The following is a 22,991-nucleotide window of genomic DNA, read 5'->3' on the forward strand; positions in this document are numbered from 1 at the left end:
ATATCCCCTGCTGTTGTTTTCCAATGAACAAAAGCAGTGAACCTCAGAGCTCCTTGGCATCTGGAGTGATCTTTTGTCTCCCGGGTGATGGTGCCGCTGGCCTTGGAGAGTTTTGAGGGATAATGATGAGGGGGGCTTTTGGTCGTTCAGTAAGGCAGATGTCTGGGACTCAGAGGTGTTCTCTTCTATTCGATGAGCCTTGACCAGGCACAACACCACCACCTTCCTTTATCAAGTGCACTTGGAATTAGAAGTCTCTTAGCCGAAGTCCACATTCCCTTTGGTTTTCTTACCTAATTTTGATGCATGAGTTAGGAGAAACGCTTGGGTTATCTGGGTGGCACCTTCTGCTCCAGGCCTCCAGCCCCACTCTCCCAGGAGACAGTGCATCAGAGATGACCACAAATTACCCTGTCTTCTCAGCAGGGATGGCCACTTGTCCCAGGAGCAGCTATGCGCACAGGTTACTTTCCTGGCCTCAGTGGTCCCTCCTTACCTGCCTACGATGAGGCACTCTGTGAATGTCTTGGTTGGAGTTGTGTCACGCTCTTGCGGTAGGCGCACTGCCCAGGAGAGACCTCCTTCTCATCCGTTCATCCCCTAGACCAGCCCGACCAGCATCCTTCTCTGCACAGCCTCCTGGCTTCTCTTCCATTCCATCCTGGTTCCCAATCGGCAGTCCAGGCAGATGGCCACTGCGGCCCTTAATTTCCCTTCAAACCCGCACCGAGTCTTCACAGGGTTGCTTATCTGGTGCGTAATTGAAATTCCTCTGAACGTTTTACAGCGGCCTTGTGGTTCCCTGGGGGAGGGGAGTAGTTAGCAGCGGAGGCCATAACTCTCCTATTACTGTTTTCAGGAGCGGGAAAAGCAGTTAAGTCCCCACCTGCCATTTATCATCTAGCATCCTAAATTATTCATATCGATTTCCAATCCTTACAGATTGCGTGCGATCGCATGGGTACAAACAGCGTGGCTACTGACTCGGGCCCTGCGCCGAAGCCCTGGCTGGTGTGCCTTGATGACAGGTTTGGCTTAGCTCATCAAATCCGCACCAAGCGGTGCCGCCTCTACTCTTTAGGGTAAGACATTTTTTTTTTTTAATAGCCGAGGAGAACACAAACATTCGTTTTTCTGTGACAATATGGGGTGGCGGGTGCAGCATGTGCGGGCTTTGCGATTTGCCTCACGCCGGGCTTCAGGCTGATCTCCCTTGCAGCTGCAGGTGCCACCAACGAGGTCACCTTGGAGCACCACTTTTTCTCCCATTCTGCTGGTAATAAGGTGTCAACTTCAGTTCTCAGCATGAGGAGGATCCCTTTGGAGAAACCAAAGGCTTCCAGCGTGAATCAGAGCATCTTTAGTAGACATAGAAAAAAAATATCAATGGCATAGCAAGGAAAAGGGGGATACCAGAAATGCTACACACTGTCATGAATGACTCAAGACAGATAAGGCCACTATTAGTTATTTTGGTGTTTGGTTTTTGGTGTGTGTGTGTGTGGGGGGGTGGACCAGTGATCGATCTATGTATAGCTTTGTATTTACAGGGTGGGAGGGAGAAAAGGGAATTCTGGAAAACCCATGTATGTTTTGCCAGACAATTGGCTCAATCATACAGGTTGAAAATGGCCGGGTTGGGGGTTTAGCTCAGTGGTAGAGCGCTTGCCCAGCAAGCGCAAGGCCCTGGGTTCGGTCCCCAGCTCCGAAAAAAAAAAAAGAAAAGAAAATGGCCTCAATACGCACATACCTTTAGAGGGGTTCTGTACAAGAAAAGATGTGAAGCAATGAGACTCTTTCAGTAAGTCCACCGGCACTTCTGTAGTTTCCTCAACTCACAAATGTGTCTTAGGTTTCTATCGCTGGGATAGAGCGCCATGACCAAAAACAACTAGGGGAGGAAAGGGTTATTTAAGCTCACAGCTCCACACCACACAGTTCACTGGGAAAGTCAACTTGGCCTTGAACTCTTTACGCTGTGGGGAATGCCTTTGAACTTCTGATCGGGCCTTTACCTCCTCAGTAGTGGGAGGTATGAGCCACCCCGCCCTTCTTTCGTAGAGCTGAGAATCAAGGCCAGGGCCACACGCAGGCCAGGCAAGCACTCAGCTGCGTCTCTCATCCACAAACTGCTTGTAACAGTTTGATAGCCTCGATTGGGTCTCCTCTTTACCAGCTCCTTTAGGGAGGTCTCCCCAACACCCCAGCAAGGCCAAGAGTTCAAGCTGAGGCAGGAACTGAGGCAGAGGCCAAGGAGGGGTGCTGCTTACCATGCTGTTGTAGCTTGCTCAGCCTGCTTTCTTACAGAACCCAGGACAGCAAGCCCAGGGATGGCACCGCCCAAGATGCATTGGGCTCTCCTCCATCAATCAGTAATTAAGAAAATGCCCCACAGGCTTGTTTGTCTACAGCCTGATCTTAACGGAGGCATTGTCCCAATTGAGGTTCCTTCTCGGATAACTCTAGTGTGTAGGGAGTGGACAAAACAAACCAAAACCCACACACAAAATAAACAGAACAAAAGCAACCAGGACAAAATGATACCTGTCTCAAACCAAAGCGGGAGGGGGTCATTTTTGTTTGGAGCACTCTGCTCTGTAGGACTATTTATAGAAGCCTAGTAGCTCCCCAGGTTAGACCGCTGCAACTTTTTAAAAGAAGGCCCTACATGATGTCACATACCTGTTCCTCACATATTTTTAATGTGACGTAAAATAAAGTCTAACGTCACAACTTCCCTCTCGTCCCAGGACCTTGAAGCATGGCTGGCGGCTTCAGGAAAATCTTGGTTTTAAACAACAGGCTACACAGCTCCTGTCTGGAACAGGTTCCATTAGACACAGAGTCAGGGTCCCCTTTACAAGAAACCCTCGACAGCCTGTACCACCATGGCAAATCTCACCTCCAGGTTCGCTTACACGATTCCACTGTCCACGATTAGCCTCTGTGGTCATGGGAAGAGGCAGACATCTGGGTGTTGGGGAGACCTCCCTAAAGGAGCTGGTAAAGAGGAGACCCAACCATGGCTATCAAACTGTTACAAGCAGTTTGTGGACAAGAAATGCAGCTGAGTGTTTGCCTAGCATGCATGTGGCCCTGGCCTTGATTCTCAGCTCTACGAAAGAAGGGCGGGGTGGCTCATACCCGGAATTCCACCACTCAGGAGGTAAAGTCATTCTCCACTGTATAAAGAGTTCAAGGCCGACCTTGGATTCGTGAGATCCAGTGTCCAAAAAAGTATTGCACGTGTCTCTGGGGGGGACTTGGTGTGATGGTGTTGGCTATGTAACGGTTGCTTGAGAAGGAGATGCTGACTCTATGTGAACAGGAGTTTGACTCAGACAGGAGCCGCATAGCCCAGTGGTAAGAGCTGAGATTTTCCTGGAAGCTCTACTTCAAGGCCATAGGAAGAATGGGTAGTCCTGACAGCAGACTTTATTTTATGTCACATTAAAAACGTGTGGAAGTAGGTCAAAAAAAAAAAAAAAAAAAGAAAGAAAGAAAATAATTGCACAGTATAGCATGCGAATTGGCGATGTCATCTCTGTCCTATTTCCTGGTTCCAAACTGCCTTTATGCTCTGCGTAACATTTTACATTCCGCGATGATTTCATTTAAGGCATAGAACTGAATAAAATAAAACTTGGGAAGTTATTTAGGGGATGTTTTGAAATTATTTCCCCCCTTACGCCTCCAAGCTGTTAGATAAGACAGTTCTGAGGCAAGATTTCAGATTATTACACAGAGGAATAAAAGTTTCTCATTTACATTCCAAATCAGCTATGCAAAAAAGCAAACAAGATCTTCTGAATGGCACCGGAGACAGAAATGAATAGATTATGAGGGTCAATATTTGATGAAAACCACGAAAGCTTTTATTACAAACTGCAGCCCAGCTCAGCCTGGTGGCACACTCCTTTCATCCATCACTCAGCAGGCAGAGGCAGGTGGATCTTTCTGAGCTCAAGGTCAGCCAGTCCTGTCCCCAAAGGAGACCCTGTCCCCAAAACCAAAACAAAATACATAAACAAACAACCGTCAAACCCAAGCCAGACAAAAACAAAAAACCCACAAACAAACAAGGAAAAATAAAAGGACGACAGAACGCTGGAATCTAAAGAAGTTACGTGTGGTAGAAAACAAAATGTCACTTGGATTGAGTTGGTGACTGTGTTATGACTTGGGGTCTGGGATCTAGACGGCCCTCCTGTTCTGATGAACCGCTTGATGCAGGACAAGCAGACGGCTGTTGGCCATCTCTGCTGAGAGGAGACACACGGGCAGTGGTTCTGACACAACGAAACACCACAGGGGACATTGGCCCTGGGTTACTAGTGTTTGGGAGTGTTGGGACAGATGTGTGATAAGTGGGGGGTCGGAATCTGAGACCTTCATATCCAAGTGTCTCTGAGCACTGGAGAAGGGTAGTGAGGAAGCTATGCCTCTGCCGGGCCCAGGGGTTCCCAGGCAAACCGCAGATACAGGTGCAACTGTGGAGAACCATCCTGGCAGGAGGATCCAGGAGTCAGAAGGTGAAGGCATCTGATGGTCCTGTGTCTGACTGTCCCACCATCTCTCCTTCACCCTCTCTGCTGTCTCTCTCAGGCTGAGGTTTCTCTGCTGGCTGTCAACGTTTCATAGTCCATAGTGGATTTAAAAAGACAAGTGTCTTAATAGGTGTTTTAATGTGTGCTATTTTGGAAAAGTTAAACTCAGATCCTTTCCAGTTTTCAAAGAGTAGAGAGTAGATCAGTGAACACACAGGAAGGGGCAGGAAAGGAAGATAAACATTGACAAGAAGAAAAAGAAGGGAAATGGAAAAAAATCAATCAACCAACCGACCGATCAACGTAGATTCAGAGGATAGTTTACACCTCACAACCTCAGACAGGCTCTTCCCAGCACGCCTTCCAGGATCGACACTGGTGAGGGGACTGTCCAGCTGTGGCGGGAAGACAGGGCATGAGAGAAACAGAGGGAAGACGCTTAGTTGACTTTCATGCCAGTGGCTGTGTTTAAGGGGAGGACGGCCTATGGGAATGAGAGGAGTGAGGCAGGGACCCCGCTGTCTTCATCTTCCCTCTCCCTGAGTTAAATTATACCACTCGTTTTTTTTTTTTTTTGGTTCTTTTTTTTCGGAGCTGCGGACCGAACCCAGGGCCTTGCGCTTCCTAGGCAAGCGCTCTACCACTGAGCTAAATCCCCAACCCCTACCACTCTGTTTCAAGACATAGTATCTTGTTGTAAGACAGAAGATTCCCAAGTGACACATGGTGAGGAAACGGGAGCCAGTGTTTTAGAGAGAAAACCTGTAATTTCTGATGGCTGGGAGCATTTCAAGAAGAATGAATGAGCCTCGCAGCCAAATATGTTTGTTTTCCAGGGCTTGAATGGAGCTAGAAGAAAACGTGTTAGCACAGGCTATGTGAATGAGGAGGGAGAGGATTGTGGCTCTCAGTATTTCTAGATAGTTGCTCCTTGGCACCCTGTCTGTTGTCTGGTAATACCATAGCCACACAGATATACATTGTGTCTATGGTTTGTTTTTGCAATGTATATATGTATATCTATGCTATATATGTAAATAGAAGTGTGTGTGTGTGTGTGTGTGTGTGTGTGTTGTGTACATGCCCATGCTCCCTAAAATCCATTTCATTCTTTTGGGAGTGGTACTGTTCTGAAAATACATGAGTTTTATCTGTTTTTTTTAAAGATAAGGTTTCACTGTGTAGCCCTGGCTGTTCTGGAACACCCTATGCAGACCAAGCTAGACACAAACTTACAGAAAGCATCCTCCCCCTATCTCCTGCCTACTGGGATTAAAGGTGCCCGCCCCCGCCCCCTTGCAATGCCTGCCTCCGTGTTTTCAATGAAAATTTGGAAATTTGCAATGTTATTAACACACAAATCAATACTCTTTGCTCTTTGTGCTTTCAGACCCCCTCCCCACCAAACACACACACACACACAGAGAGAGAGAGAGAGAGAGAGAGAGAGAGAGAGAGAGAGAGAGAGAGTGGGCAGTTTATAGATTCTGCCACTGGGCTAGAATTGCCTTTCTTGACCCTGTTGTTGTGATCTACTCTGGCAGAAAACACTTCTTCCTGGTTCCGGCCCTCTCTTCTCAGTGACGAAGGCTAAGAACTTGCCGATCTATATTCTAGACTTATTTTTATTTTCTTTTATTAGCTTTTTAACAGCTTGATCTACATCTAGCTCACACACTTAAATGCACAAATCAGGGATTTCTTTAAGCCTGAAGTTTAAAACATTTCTTTATGCTCTCCTCCCCAAAGTCCTGTACCTAATCTATTTCACTCCCAATTTCCCTACAGGCTTCAGCTCCCAGCTGCTCTGCCACTTATCCTGTCTACCTCTGGCCGTGAGCAAACACTAACTGGACTTTCTGTAGCGTACACTCTTGATGTTAGCAAGACACAGCCACTGTGTGCATTGCTGGATTCCCTGGCGTTCTGGAGAATCTCGCGCGCTGTGTGGAAGCACCACCTGTCAATAAAATCTGATGGCCAATGAGCTGAGACAGGATTAGAAGGTGGGACATGAGGCAGAGAGAGGAGCCTTGGGAGATAGCCAGGTCCCACCCCCTAGTCTGATGAGGTAGAACGTATGAAATTAGCCATGCGGCGACATAGAATAATATAAATGGGCTCATACGAGTTGTGAGATAGTTGGAGAACAAACCTAGTTTATGGCCTAGGCATTTATTCATAAAAAGCCTCCGAGTCATCATTCGGGAGCTGGGGCGCAGGTAGAAAAGCTTGAGGTCTGGAGCCCGGGCGCGGGTAGCAAAGCCTGAGGTCACAGCTTTCCCTGAATCTTTAGTGACCCTGTGATTAGCTGTGACCAGGGACTATGGGTGGAAGAGATGCGTGCAGTTTTCAGGAAAAGAACGTAGAACTGTGTCCCTTCTACCTGTTGGGATGGCTGTAATGGACGGGAGAAGGAAACACTGGCCCTGTCACTGCAGATCTTGAGACAAGGCCATACATCTGGACTGCGCTACCTGCTGTAGGGACTAACCCTAAAGAAAATAAGGCTATCGAGTAAACTTATCTACAGAAAATTCTCTTGGCAGTTAAATAACAGTGAAAGACGGCTTGCTTTCGTATTTTTCGTATTAATAGCAAGTATAGTTATAATTATTTAAAATGCTCTTGCCTTATCTCTGCCTTGTGAGCTTCCTCAGCTCAAGGACACTTAGACTCTCTTGGTTTTCCTGCCAGGGGATTTCTTGTTTATGTCTGGTATCCTATAAATACTCATTTACATACGGGAGTGAGTGAGCGTATTGGAGGCTGCTCTGAGCTTCTCCTGAACGCTGTTGTAGATCCTGGAAGCTGGAGACGTCACATAAAGTTTTCTGTGGCAGCAGAACGGATCTGCCACCTGTCTGGGCCCAGGAGAGTTGGGAGTAAGAAATGTCAATGTGGCCTCACTCTCTAAAACATGACAACTTTGCAGACTTTGAGAGGCTCTGTGTCCCAGGTCACCTGCGGTGAAGGAGAGAATTCACAGAGTATGTGCTTTGGAGGTGCCAGACACGGACTCCTCTCCTGGTTCTGTTACGTCGGAACGTTTGCACAACACCTTGGCTCTCTCTCTTGCCTTTTATGTCCGCCATGAAACTTGATAAATGTAAACTGAGCCTGGGAAATGCATTGTTTTAAATACACAAAAGGCAGAACTGCACGCACCAGATAAACGGGCATAGCCTATGACTTCCTGACACAGCACATGTTTACGTTTTAAAATTAAATGGTGTGAAAATGCCACCGTGAAACCCCATTACTTGATGGTCTACACACACTAATCGATGGTTAAGCTCGACAGCTGGAGTGAATTAGCACAGCACATCTCTAGGGGTGTCTATGAAGGTGCTTTGAGATTATAGGTCTCTGACCCGAATGGATTAAGCCACTGATGGATTCAAGATGTAAATCAAATGTTGGGAGTTGTAGAACTACAGAAGGTGGGACATAGGTGGGTGTGTCCTGGGGGTCTCTGTCTTGCCCTGCCCCCTTCCTGTTACTGCTCTACTCTGCCCCCTGCCTGTCACAGGGTGAGCTGTTCTGCCATGCCTTCCTGTCTGTGACAGGATGAAATCATGAACCAGAATTAATTCTTTAAATTATGCTTCTAAGTATTATTCTCCCACAGCGACAGACTAAAATACTGCTAAGGGAAGAAAAGGGTTAAATAAATTGAACGAAAGTAAGATTAGTTAATAAAAATTTACAAAGAGTCTCAGGTTGTCTGATATACTATAAAAATATATTATGTAATGATTGATACATCTGTATGATGTGCTCCTAATAATTTATAATGGAGACCATCCCTTGTACATGCTTAGAAAAATTCTGAAAAAGATACAGGAAAAACTACTGAACATGTTAATCTCTAGAAGTTAATGGTGTGTGAGTGTGTGTGTATGAGTGTATATGTGTGTGTATGAGTATGTGTGTGTGTATGAATGTGTGTGAGTGCTTGTGTGTGTGTGGGTGTGTGTGTGTGTGTGTGTGTGTGTGTGTATGTGTGTGAGGTGTGTGTGGGTTGTGTGTGTGTGTGTGGTGTGTGTGTGTGTGTGTTTGTGTGGTGTGTGTGTGTGTGTGTGTGTGTGTGTGTGTGTGGGTGTGTGTATGTGTGTGTGTATGTGTGTGGTGTGTGTATATATGGTGTGTGTATGTGTGTGTGTGTGTGTGCGTGTGTGTGTGTGTGTGTGTGTATGGTGTGTGTGTGTATGGTGTGTGTGTGTGTATGTGTGTGTGTGTGTATGTGTGTAGAGCACTCATAGGTAAAGTACATTGAATGCACATTCAATGTGTTTTAAAACAAAAAGCATGATGTCACTAGGAAGGCATTAGAGTTGTCAACTTGCTTCATTATATGTATATATGTGTGTGTGTGTGTGTGTTTGTGTGTGTGTGTGTGTATCATATATATCATATTTTTCCTTTCTCTGGTCTCTAGGCTGGGGAGCGACGACACGCACTTTGAGGTGAGCATGGCCAATGGTGGGTGTGAAGTGCATCGTTTCGATCCTAGCGTCAGATCAGCCCACGTTCTGGAGAGCCAGCGCCTCTGGCATCACCGCTTGTCCATTGATTGGCGGGACCCGCATCCAGCTGTGGCTGCTCAGAAGCCATACAGCAACACCAGGAAACTGGGAAGCATTTTGAATGAATTCGGGCATCACAAGGTAAGACGTCTCTTTTGATTTCTTAACGTGAATGAACCAATCAGTTTAAGAAAACGAAAACTGAGGCTAAGAACGTGGCACCCTGGAAAGCTGAAGGCCTGGTTTTCAATCGCACTGGTCCCCCAGCATCACTTACAGAGTTGATCTACAGCCATGATGGCTTGGCAATGCTAGAGCTGTTTGCGTTGAACTTGGATTTGTTGCTAAGGAATGCGGAGGCTTGGTCAAGGTGAGATAAGAGGCTACAAAGCCAACTCCTGCCTTGGAGTTTTTCTAAAATTTTCAGAAAGGTAAACTGCTTACTTGAGCCCTGATGATACAAACATTTTTCTGTTCATGTTTATATTTTGTAAGACACTGATATTGTCTAATAGTCCTCAAATCGCTTGCTATTTTGAGACGGCGACTCTTCAAGAGTAGAATACGCATGTAGCTTTGAATAATATATACTTTATAAGGTTGAGTGGACAGCAGGCATATTAAAATCTACATGGTTATGTTAGAGAGTGGAAAATAGATGGCATAAAGAAATTCACTCTTTGAGCAAGGTTCCTTGAACCCAAGTTTTAGTATCATGTAGCCTAGCTAAGTGAAGTGTCTAAGGAGATGCTAACAGAGTGCTTCTGACTGACACTGCCCTCTTCGGCCTCCTTGACTTTAGCCTGTCTTAGCCTATGGATCCCAGCCCTAGGTGCCAGGTAATTTAAAACATGTTAGGATAGGTGTCCATTTCTGAGGCAAGGTATGAGATACTTTAAGTTTTAACTGGCTTATTGATCTTTAATCAAAAGACTTTATCTGTTATTTCTTCCTCCCTCCTCCCTCCTCCTCCTCCCCTCGCCTCCCCCTCTCTCCTCCTCTCTCTCTCTCTCCTCTCCTCTCCTCTCTCTCTCTTCTCTCTCTCTCCTCTCCTCTCCTCTCCTCTCCTCCTCTCTTCTCTTCTCTTCTCTTCTCTTCTTTTCTCCTCTCCTCTCCTCTTTTCTTTCTTCCCTCCCTCCTCTTCTTTGTAAAAAAAGAAGTCCCCGTCTTAGTTAGGGTTTCTATTGCTTTGATAAAACACAATGACCAAAGGCAAGTTGGGGAGGAGGGGTTCATTTCCTCTCACAGCTTATAGTTCGTCACTCTGGGGAACTGAGAGCAGGAACTCAGGGCAGGGCCTGAAGGTGGGAGTTGGTGTAGACAGAGGGCACAGCGGAAGGCTGATTCCTGGTTTGCTCTCTAAGGCTTGCCCAGACTGCTTACTTACAGCACCCAGAACCACCAGCCCAGCTATGGTCCCACCCACAGTGGCCTGGGCCCTCCGGCACCACCAATCGTCAATTAAGAAGTTGCACCACAGGCTGGCCCACAGGCCAATCTGGTGGGGACACTTCTCAGCCGTGGTTTCCTCTTTCCAAATGACCTGGGTCAAGGTGACCCAAAACGAGCCCGCACACTCCCTTTAATCAGACAGTCAGGGCCTCTTCAAGGATAACTTTAAAGAATATATTGCTCCTCCGATGTGGGACAAGTTACTGGTTTGTGCTTTGTTTCTGCCGCCGAGAGTACCCAGCACCCAGCAGTCAGGAATCTTCATGCTTCCTACCTAGAATATTTGAATAAAATCTGTGAACAGATTTTTTTTTCTATGCACTACCAAATTTTTAAGAAGCGTGAGAAGTGGGGGCATTTTTCAGAGTTCTACATTACTCTCTTTGGCACTCTTACATTTGAAAACCTACCTCTCTTTACTGCTGAAAATTACAAACCGATTCCCTAATGTGTCAAGTCTGGGCTATTCACAGAGCGAAGATTCCTTGTGTTTAGGGAAGAGTCTTGTTGTCCCTCGCTGTGAGTGTCACTTCCTGGCGCTGTCCACCATCACTTTTCTGAGACCAGACTGAATAGGGGAACGGAGGTTAGCTAAAATCAATGCTCTTTTGCATGCCTTCCAATAACGTTTAAGCAAAAGATTTGCCAGACAAGAAGAGAAAATGAGGTTTTGAGACAGCGATGTGTGTATATAACTTGTAACAGCACACTGCTGTAAACGGAGTGTTCAGGGATACGGAAGCACAGACCTGAATTGCTCGTGCCCTGGGAGCTGCAGTGGGCCAACCTTTATGCTGAGAGGGCTTTCGTGTGAAACATTTTGCCCCCGAGATTGCAGAAGCATTTACAAGGATACTCGCAGAGGAGAGATGATTTAAAAGGTTGCTTTGTTCCTGTGTTGATTTGTTTCTCTTTAAAAAAAAAAAAAAAGAATAACAATGAAAGTGATCTGCCTCCGCCTCAGAGTTGCCAGGCATGTATTTGACGTTTTTTGTTTTTAATTTATTGTTGAGGAAAGGAAGAGGTCTTAGACGCGTTGGGTGAGTCCTCCCAAAGAGAGACAACAAAAGCCAAACTACCAGTGAGCGATTGCTTTCATTAGAAACTCACTTCTAGGGGCTACACAATGCCAGATAAAAGGAAACCTCATCTGTGGCCCGCAGAGAGCACAGTCTGTTGTCATTTCTCTGCGTGTGTGCGGACATTGATAAATAGGACATGGCCGAAGCAAGGGAAGGAGTCAGAGCAGAGCACTTGAACGTCCCAGCACTTCCTCCTCTTTGTGCATTGATTCCGGAAGTGGTAGCAGAAGCCAAACAATGCTTCAAAGACTTTAAACTATCTCCTATAATTTTGTAATAATGTCCACGTTCATTTGGTGGTTTTTTTTCTTCTTCTTTTATTCTCTGCATCCAAACCTAGTTTCTAGTCAAGCAAGGAAATGTGAGAGCCAAATTCAGGCAGTATTTGGAGATAGTGACAGAAAGATGCATATGGCTTTTGTGCTGCTGTAAAAACTCTTTGCTAATTTTAACTTCAAACCATAAATCAAGAAAAACCTTTGCAGCGCACCATGCAGAAGCAGCTGCGTCAGCAAAGCCGTGTGGCCCAGAAGCCCCGTCTGCCAGGGAGTATATCACCTGCATCCGGCCTTGCAGGGCATGATTTACTGTCCAGCTTGTGCCGAAAAGGAGGTTGCCGTTAACTAAAATCTATAGATTTTTCAAAACTGGAGATTAAACCCGAGGATCCTGTCCTTATTTCATTTTATTGTGTGGCGCTACCCCCATCCCCCACCCCCACCCCGCGCCAAACTCTTTATCACAAGCTCAGCGTTCCCCGGTTGATCCCGGCTTGGTAATGATAAATTATGATCGTTATTGCTCCCAGCCAGCCAAGGGTTCTTGTGCCACGTTTGGATGGAAAGTGTGGCTGTTAAACTGAAGCTCTCTGAGTGCCAGCCGCTCCGAGGCCAGGGGGTTGGGCGCCTCTGCTCTTTGCTTTTGGCTCTGCCGCTCCTCCACACCAACTCTCCCTGGCTTTGGGCTGCGGTGGCTGGAGCTTGTCCTTCTTCCGGTTCTTGGCTTTCCATAGTCTCTCCCTTGCATTGTCTTGTCTCTTTACTGCCTTTGCGGTCTGCAGTCTCCAGAGTCTCTGTTCTCCACAGTAAGCACTTCTGCAGGCCTTCATAGTCTTCTCCTGGGTCTGTTCAGGGCCATTCTCTGGAGCGCATCCATCATCCTCCAGCTACTTCTGGAGGAGCCTAAGGCTGGTGGCCCAGACAGTTGTCTGCTTTTTGTGCCACCAGCTCAACTCACTCTCTCCACGATAAAGACCGCCAGGTGGACAATAGGACCACTTAGAAGAGGCTCTGTGAATGCCTAGTGCTGCAGCTCGCTAGGGTCGTGCAGGAAGAGGATCTGGCTAGACCAGTGCGAGGCAGGCAGCCCACATAGCCGCTCCCCCATGTTGCCTTCTGCGGACAACCACACATAGGAAATCCATGCCCAACTTGACTGACGGTTTGAGGTGATTTCTGGAGCGGCTATGACTGATCATCTGAGGCTGTCAATGACTAACAAAACATTTTCAAGAGTTGATTTAGAGTGCCTGGAATGACTCATATATATTTATTGACTTTTTTTTTTCTTTCAAAGCAAAAGCCATGGTTGGGGTATTAGTCATGAAAGTGACTGTTGGTTTATATTGTTGGAAGGAAACCCCTTCCAGGTACCTGTGGCTGACAGGAGGCTCCCTGAGCAGCGGTGAGATGGTCAAGATAGAGCTACCAGAGTAAGGGCCTGAGGAATCACTCAATCAATACCTAGCCGATGGCTGGCTCTCATCATGACAAAGGGAGCTGAAGTCAGAGTTGCTCCCGTCCCTGATGGGATGGTACCAATGTCATTCCCAGCCCCACTAGATGTGAGAGCCATGGAGATAGCAGAATAGATCTCCATCCAGACGCCCTCCTCTATCATCCTGGAATCATCCCCCCTGGCTGGGTTCCTTAGCAACCGTTGTAGCCGAGCATAGAGAAAGGGTTTCTCGGACAGCCATTAGTCAAGCAGCTGATTAGCTCACCCCTGACAACTCCAGTTATTGGGAAACATCCCAAGCCCACGAACCAAGCTTACGACAAAGATCTAACATGACAATATCATCTGTTGCTGTACTGTATTTATAACACATGACCCCTAACTGTTGTCCTGAGGTTGTGGTGGGCTCTCCTGCATGCAGCCTCCTTATTACGTCCTTCAGTCTTGACCATGCTGCTGATTGCAGGACAAGATGCCTTCCCGGGTGCTCACCTCAGTGAATGCTTTAATCTAGATTTGGATCGAACGACGGCTTGCTAGCATCCCGTACGGAACCAGTACCTGATCTCTCTGGCATTCCGTTTGACCATCTGTAAGAGCGATGGCATTAATAAAGTGTGGCTTTCAGGAGGTGGGGGTGGGGCGATTAGACCTGAGGCGACAGTGTGGAAGTCTCCAGCTGAAAACCTGGCCTGTGGTCATTAATCTCTTTTGTTGGATTTAAAGAATTGAAATTAAAACTGAAACCCACGACCCACTTTTTCAGTAACTGTTAAAAAAATAGTGCAGGAAATGTTTATTTTTCTTTGTTTTCAGGGATAGATTCATTTGGACATTGCTAACTGTGACTGAGTTCAGGCAAGCGCTGTTCATGGAAGCTGTGTGTTAAACTGAAGGGCACTTGGTCCTTCAGATGTGGTTGAAAGAGAATTATTATTGTTGTTTGCTGCCTTGGGGCACTGAACAGTTTAGCTTGGTGATTGTGTAGAGAGTAAATACTGTGCTTCAGAGAGAGTAAATACACCACTGAGAATTAATTGGAATCTGTTCCACATGAGCAGATGTCCACCTCGGGGCTGGGCTGTCTGGTCAGATGGCTCTGGGTGACCGGGCTTCCTCCCTGTCAGTCAGGTTCCTGCCACCACTCCTCTGGCTCAGTCCTCTTGGGACCTAGCAGGATAGCAATCTCTGCCTTCCCGAGATGAGAGATTTCTGTTCGTTCCAGAACATCATTTTCGTCTACGGCGTGTGCTTTTTGAGAGAATATGGGCTCTGAATATCAAATAAATCTCCCTTCCTTCCTACTCCACGGTCAGCTTCTGAATGGCTGTGAGTACCGTGTGGAAAAGTTCTTTGATATGAAGAGAGTGCATCTAGTCATTTGGGGGTATTTAATGTTTTTATTTACATTTTTAAATAATAAAGTTTATTAAAATGGTTTAGGAGATTTTTTAAAACGAGACAAAAGACATTAGTAGAGAGTTATGTACAGGCAGTGCTAGATAGCTTACTAAGTATGCCACAGGCTCTAGATTTGACCCATTGCAAAACAAACAAACAAACAACGAAGAAACATATAAACTAAAAACAAAAAGAAAACAGAAAGCAGCCGATGAGAAATAGCTCACAGAAAAGGCACAGAGGACTCATGAAAAATTACTCAGGCTTCCTCGTATTAAGAGAAATGCAAAATCAAACTGCATCTGAATATTTCCTCAAGCCACCAACCACCTGCACTGCTTCTGTGAGCCTCCATACTCCCACCTTCCCAGGCGTGTGGAGCCATCCATATGAACAAGATCACCTGTTTGCAGAATTGTGTGGTTGGATAGTCAACCATGGGGGGATACTCTGATGATGCCCCAGTGAAAAAGTACAGGGAGGTCTTTATGTACTGACAGGGAACTGTCACACACACACACACACACACACACACACACACACACACACACACACTACAATATATATTATATACATATACATTATATGTATATATACCAATATTATATACCAGTTTTGAAGGAGAGCAGAGTGATGACTTACATTAGTCGATTCTACAATTTAAGTTGTAGCTATCAAAATAGTATTATATTGATTTAAAGATAATGGATAAGAATAATTAGACTGTCAAGAGAATAATCAAATAGAAACACATATATGCAATACATACATATGTAATGGGTTCTGGTAACATGCTAATGTAATTCAAACGACAGTGCTTACAACAAAAGATGTCAGAACTATTGGCTATCTGTATAGGAAAACATTTGTACGATACGTTTTGATCACACCCTCCACCTTCCTCTAGTGCTCCTACACTGCCCCCTCCCCACCTATGCCTTTGTTTCTGATCGTCTCCTGAGTTCCACTAGCGGTATCCTGGTGGGGAGCCATCCACAGAAGCATGGACAACCTACTAGCTGTCATGTCCCCAAAGGAGAGTGGGTTTTGCCTCCCTCCGAAGTCATCCACTCTCAGGCCGTCGACCAAGCCTAGGGCCTGGGGGAACCCTCCCTCACTTGGGTTGGAAGTTTGGCTGGCTGGGTGTAATGCAACCAAACACAGTCACTGTGGGTTGGTGTGCACAGAGCAATGTCGTGTCCAGAAGTCAGCATTTCACGCCCCTCCTTCTCTTACGGTTTTGTGTTTCTGTCTGCACGTCCATGATGTTCCCTGAACCTTGGATACAGGGCAGGTTAATAGTCATGATTTATCCACATGATTTATCACTCATAGCTATTTATAATCGACACCTTGGCCAGTTATGGGTCTGTATTAACCATCACCCATTGTGAAAGGACAAAGACAAGACATCAATTTAAAGAAAGATAGGCCTAAACGTGGAAGACAAAATTGAAATTTTGGGAGCTGTTTAAGACCTTGAAATTGGCCAATATTTCTTTAAAAAAATTTTTTTGTGTGTATATGGGTTTTGGCCTGTATGCATGTCTGTGGAAGTCAGAAGAAGGTGTCAGATTTTCTGAAACTGGATTTGGGGGTGATTATGATTTGCCAGGGTATGTTGGGAATCAAACCTGCAATCTTCTGGAGAGCACCCAGTTTTTTTAACCAGCAAACCATCTCTGTAACCCAGGCAAACATTTCTTAAGACAAACAAACAAACAAAAAAACAAAAACAAAAACAAAAACAAAAAACCAAACCAAAAAAAAAAGAAGAAAAGAAAAGCAATAAAACATGTTTAAAAGGTAATATTTTTTGACATTTTTTCTTTTATTGGATATTTTAAATTTACATTTAAATGTTATCCCCTTTCCTGGTTTCCCCTCCAGAAACCAGCTATCTCCCCTGCTTCTGTGAGGATGCTCCCCACCCACCCACCCATCCCTCCCACCTCCCCACCCTGACATTCCCCTACACTGGGGCATTGAGCCTTGACAGGACCCAGGGCCTTTCTTCCCACTGATGCCGGACAAGGCCATCCTCTGAGACATGCATCTGGAGTCATAGGTCCATCCCTGTGTACTTTTGGGATGGTGGCTTAGTCCCTGGGACCTCTGGGGGGTCTGGTTGATATTGTTCTTCTTATGGGGTTGCAAACCCCTTCAGCTCCTTCAGTCCTTTCTATAACTCCTCCGTTGGAGACCACGTTCTAGGTCCAATGGTTGGCTGTGAGCATTTGCCTCTATATATGTCAGGCTCTGGCAGAGCCTCTCAGGAGACAGCTATATCAGGCTCCTGTCAAGCATGCACTTCTTGGCATCCCTAATAGTGTCTGAGTTTGGTGGCTCCATATGGGATGGATCCCCAAATTGGGCAGTCTCTGTATGGCCTTTCCTTCAGTCTCTGCTCCACACTTTGTCTCTATATCCTTCCTGTGAGTATTTTTGTTCCCCCTTCTAAGAAGGACTGAAGCATCCACACTTTGGTCTTCCTTCTTCTTGAACTTCATGTGGTCTGTGAATTGTATCTTGGGTAATTCGAGCTTTTGGGCTAATATCCACTTATCAGTGAGTACATATCACATGTGTTCTTTAGTGATTTGGTTACCTTACTCTCACTCAGGATAATATTTTCTAGTTCCTACCATTTGCCTAAGAATTCCATGAAGTCATTGTTTTTAATAGCTGAGTAGTATTCCATTGTGTAAGTGTACCACATTTTCTGTATCCATTCCTCTATTGAAGGACATCTGGGCTCTTCCCAGCTTCTGGCTATTATAAATAAGGCTGCTATGAACATAGTGGAGCATGTGTCCTTGTTATATGTTGGAGCATCTTTTGGGTATATGCCTAGGAGTAGTTTAGCTGGGCCCTCAGGTAGTAATATGTCAATTTCCTGAGGAACTGCCAAATTGATTTCCAGAGTGGTTGTACCAGTCTGCAATCCCACCAACAATGGAGGAGTGTTCCTATTTCTCCACATCCTAGCCAGCATCTCCTGTAACCTGAGTTTTTGATCTTAGCCATTCTGACTGGTGTGAGGTGGAATCTCAGGGTTGTTTTGATTTGCATTTCCCTGATGACTAAGGATGTTGAACATTTCTTTAGATACTTCTCAGCCATTCGATATTCCTCAGCTGAAAATTCTTTGTTTAGCTCTGTACCCCATTTTTAATAGGGTTATTTGGTTCTCTGGAGTCTAACTTCTTGACTTCTTTGTATATATTGAATATTAGCCCTCTCGAATGTAGGATTGGTAAAGATTTTTTTTCCCAATCTGTTGGTTGCTGTTTTGTCCTAACGACAGTGTCCTTTGCCTTACAGATGCTTTGCAATTTTAGGAGGTTCCATTTGTTGATTCTTGACCTTAGAGCATAGACCACTGGTGTTCTATTCAGGAAATTTTCCCCTGTGCCTGTGTGTTCAAGGCTCTTCCCCACTTTCTCTTCTATTAGTTTGAGTGTATCTGGATTTATGTGCAGGTCTTTGACCCACTTGGACTTGAGCTTTGTACAAGGTGATAAGAATGGATTGATTTGCATTCTTCTACATGCTGACCTCCAGTTGAACCAGCACCATTTGTTGAAAATGCTGTCCTTTTCCCATTGGATGGTTTTAGATTCTTGTCAAAGATCAAGTGACCATAGGTGTGTGGGGTCATTTCTGGGTCTTTAATTCTATTCCATTGATCTACCTGCCTGTCTCTGTACCAATACCATGCAGCTTTTTATCACTATTGCTCTGTAATACAACTTGAGGTAAGGGATGGTGATTCCCCCAGAAGGTCTTTTATTGTTGAGAATAGTTTTTGCTATCCTGTGTTTTTTGTTTTTTTGTTATTCCAAATGAATTTCCAAATTGCTCTAACTCTGGGAAGAATGAGTTGGAATTTGGATGGGGACTGCATTGAATCTGTAGATTGCTTTCAGCAAGAACACCATTTTTATTATATTTATCCTGCCAATCCATGAGCATAGGAGATCTTGACATCTTCTGAGATCTTCTTCAATTTTTTTTCTTCAGAGACTTGAAGTTCTTGTTATACTTGCTTGGTTAGAGTCACACCAAGGTATTTTGTATTATTTGTGACTTTTGTGAAGGGTGTCATTTCCCTAATGTCTTTCTCAGCCTGTTTATCCTTTGAGTAGAGGAAGGCTACTGATTTGAGTTAATTTTATACCATGACACTTTGCTGAAGTTGTTTATTATGTTTAGTAGTTCTCTGGTTGAACTTTTTGAGTCACTTAAGTACACTATCATATCATCTGCAAATAGTGATATTTTGACTTCTTCCCTTCCAATTTGTATCCTTTGACCTCCTTTTTTGTCTAATTGCTGTGGCTAGGACATCAAGTACTATATTGAATAGGTGGGGAGAGAGTGGACAGCCTTGTCTAGTCCCTGATTTCAGTAGGATTGCTTCAAGTTTCTCTCCATTTACTCTGATGTTGGCTACTGGTTTGCTGTACACTGCTTTTAGGAAGTCTAGGTATGGGCGTGAATTCCTGATCTTTCCAAGACTTTTACCATGAAGGGGTGTTGAATATTGTCAAATGCTTTCTCAGCATATAATGAGATGATCATGTGGATTTTTTTCTTTAAGTTTGTTTATATAGTAGATTATGTTGATGGATTTCCGCATTAAACTATCCCTGCATCCCTGGGATGGAGCCTACTTGATCATGATGGATGATTGTTTTGATGTGTTCTTGGATTCAGTTTGCAAGAATTTTATGGAGTATATTGGCATCAATATTCATAAGGGAAATTTGTCTGAAGTTCTCTTTCTTTGTTGGGTCTTTGTGTGGTTTAGGTATAAGAGTAATTGTGGCTTCATAGAAGGAATTGGGTAGTTCTCCTTCTGTTCTTCTGTTTCTATTTTGTGGAATATTTTGGACAGTATTGGTATGAGCTCTTCTATGATGGTCTGATAGAATTCTGCACTGAACCCATCTGGTCCTGGATGTTTTTGGTTGGGAGACTTTTTTTTTTTTTTTTTTTCGGGATCTGGGGACCAACCCAGGGCCTTGTGCTTCCTAGGCAAAGCTCTACCACTGAGCTAAATCCCCAACCCGGTTGGGAGACTTTTAATGACTGCTTCTATTTCTTTATGAGTTATGGGACTCTTTAGATGGTTTGTCTGATCCTGTTTTAACTTTGGTACCTGGTATCTGTCTAGAAAATTGTCCATTTCCTCCAGATTTCCCAGTTTTGTTGAGTATAGGCTTTTGTAGTAGGATCTGATTATTCTTTGAATTTCCTCAGTTTCTCTTGTTATGTCTCTCTTTTTATTTCTGATTTTGTTCATTTGGATACTGTTTCTGTGCCCTCTGGTTAGTCTAGCTAAGGTTTTATCTATTTTGTTGATTTTCTCAAAGAACCAGCTCCTGGTTTTGCGAATTCTTTGTATAGCTCTCTTTGTTTCTACTTGGTTGATTTCAGCTCTGAGTTTGGTTATTTCCTGCCTTCTACTCCTCTTGGGTGAATTTACTTCTTTTTGTTCTAGAGCTTTTAGGTGTGCTGTCAAGCTGCTAGTGTATGGTCTCTCCTGTTTCTTTTTGGAGGCACTCAGGGCTATGAGTTTTCTTCTTAGCACTGCTTTCATTGTGTTCCATACATTTTGGTATGCTGTGCCTTCCTTTTCATTAAATTCTAAAAAGTCTTTAATTTCTTTCTTAATTTCTTCCTTGACCAAGTTAAGTAGAACATTGTTCAGCTTCCATGTGTATGTGGGCTTCCTGTCATTTTTTTTTTCTTTTCTTTTTTTCAGAGCTGGGAACCGAACCCAGGGCCTTGCGCTTGCTAGGCAAGCACTCTACCACTGAGCTAAATCCCCCCAACTTTCTGTCATTTTTGTTTTCGTTTTTTTTTTCTTTTTTCTTTTTTTCGGAGCTGGGGACCGAACCCAGGGCCTTACGGATGCTAGGCAAGCGCTCTACCACTGAGCCAAATCCCCAACCCCTCGTTTTTATTTTTTAAATTAAAGACCAGCCTTAGTCTGTGGTGATCTGATAGGATGCATGGGATTATTTCTATCTTCCTGTACCTGTTGAGGCCTGTTTTGTAACTGATTAATGGTCAGTTTTGGAGAAGGAACCATGAGGTGCTGAGAAGAAGGTATATTCTTTTGTTTTAGGATGAAATGTTCTGTAGATATCTGTTAAATCCATTTGGTTCATAACTTCTATTAGTTTCTCTGTGTCTTTGTTTAGTTTCTGTTTCCATGATCATTGATGAGAGTGGGGTGTTGCAATCTCCCACTATTATTGCATGAGGTGCAATGTGTGCTTTGAGCTTCAGTAAAGTTTTGTTTTCATGAATGTGGGTGCGCTTGCATTTGGAGCATAGATATTTAGAATTGAGAGTTCATGTTGGAGGATTTTTTCCTTTGACGAGTATGAAGTGTTCTTCCTTATCTTTTTTTAACAACTTTTGGTTGAAAGTCTATTTTATTTGATATTAGAATGCTTGTTTCTTGGGACCATTTGCTTGGAAAATCTTTTCCCAGCCTTTTGATTTGAGGAAGTATCTGACTTTGTCACTGAGGTGTGTTTCCTTCTGCAGAAAAATGTTGGGTCTGTTTATGTATCCAGTCAGTTAGTCTATGTCTTTTTATTGGGGAATTTCGTCCATTGATGTTAAGAGATATTAAGGAATAGTGATTGTTGTTTCCTGTTATTTTTGTTATTAGAGGTGGAATTATGTTAGTGTGGCTATCTTCTTTTGGGTTAGTTGGAAGAAGATTACTTTCTTGCATTTTTCTAGGGTGTAGTTTCACTCCTTGCGTTGGAGTTTTCCATCTATTATCCTTTGTAGGGCTGGATTTGTGGAAATATATTGTGTAAATTTGGTTTTGTCATGGAATATCTTGGTTTCTCCACCTATGTTAATTGAGAGTTTTGCTGGATATAGTAGCCTGGGCTGGCATTTGTGTTCTCTTAGGGTCTGTATGACATCTGTTCAGAATCTTCTGGCTTTCATGGTCTCTGGTGAGAAGTCTGATTTTCCCTTACTGCTTTTAATATTCCTTCTTTGTTTTGTGCATTTGGTGTTTTGACTATTATGTGACGGGAGGAATTCCTTTTCTGGTCCAATCTATTTGGAGTTCTGTAGGCTTCTTGTATGTTTATGGGCAACTCTTTCTTTAGGTTAGGGAAGTTTTCTTCTATAATTTTGTTGAAGATATTTACTGGCCCTTTAAGTTGAGAATCTTTGCTCTCTCCTATACCTATTATCCTTAGGTTTGATCTTCTCATTGTGTCCTGGATTTCCTGGATGTTTTGGGGTAGGAACTTTTTGCTCTTTGCATTTTCTTTGACGGTTGTGTCAATGTTTTCTCTGGTATCTTCTGCCCCTGAGATTCTCTCTTCTATCTCCTGTATTCTGTTGGTGATGCTTGTGTCTATGACTCCTGATCTCTTTCCTAGGTTTTCTATCTCCAGGGGTGTCTCCCTTTGTGGTTTCTTTATTGTTTTTATTTCCATTTTTAGATCCTGGATGGATTTGTCCAATTCCTTCACCTGTTTGGTTGTGTTTTCCTGTAATTCTTTAAGAGATTTTTGTGTTTCCTCTTTAAGGCTTCTACCTGTTTACCTGTATTTCTTTAGGGGTTTATTTTTGTCCTCTTTAAAGTCCTCTAAAGTCATCATGAGATGTGATTTTAAATCTAGATCTTGCTTTTCTGGTGTGTTGTGGTATCCAGGGCTTGCTGTGGTGGGAGAAGTGGGCTCTGAAGATGCCAAGTGGCCTTGGTTTCTGTTGCTTAGGTTCCTGCGCTTGCCTCTCACCATCTGGTTATCTCTGGTGTTAGCTGGTCTTGCTGTCTCTGACAGTGGCTTGACCCTCCTATAAGCTTGTGTGTCAGCACTCCTGAGAGACCAGCTCTCTCCTGGGGGGATCTGAGTACAAAGAGCTATGGCACAGGGTCAGATCCGGCACAGACTGAAACTGGAAGGATCCAAGCTTAGTATTTCATGAAGATAAAATATTCTACTCACCCAAGGACATTGTGGTCCCCAGAGGCCAGGCATTACAGTTTGGTCTCCAGCCTGTGGCATTATTAGAAGATGATGTGGGAGGTCTTCAGGATGTTAGGTGCGTGCCTTTGGAAGGACTCCTGGGACCCCAGACCTTTCTTTCACACCCTGTGTCTCAGTCAGTGTTTAAGCCACTTCTAGTTGCTTAAGCAAGAGAACTGAGCACGTATGTCCACACGAAGGCTTTGTGCTTGAAAGTTCATGTAA

The 22,991-nt window shown here is 44.3% G+C and overlaps 1 protein-coding gene across 1 annotated transcript in view; it reads left to right on the forward strand.

Annotated features, from left to right (window-relative positions):
* Mettl24 (methyltransferase like 24) overlaps positions 1-22,991 on the forward strand; it is a 117,009-nt gene that overhangs the window by 45,666 nt on the left and 48,352 nt on the right. Inside the window, exons 3-4 of the mRNA XM_032888842.1 lie at positions 943-1,082; positions 8,989-9,217. Coding sequence (XP_032744733.1) covers positions 943-1,082; positions 8,989-9,217 — 369 coding nt within the window. The remainder of the gene's footprint in view (positions 1-942; positions 1,083-8,988; positions 9,218-22,991) is intronic.

This window comes from Rattus rattus, chromosome 18, assembly GCF_011064425.1.
Source record: "Rattus rattus isolate New Zealand chromosome 18, Rrattus_CSIRO_v1, whole genome shotgun sequence".
In the NCBI taxonomy this organism is placed as follows: domain Eukaryota; kingdom Metazoa; phylum Chordata; class Mammalia; order Rodentia; family Muridae; genus Rattus; species Rattus rattus.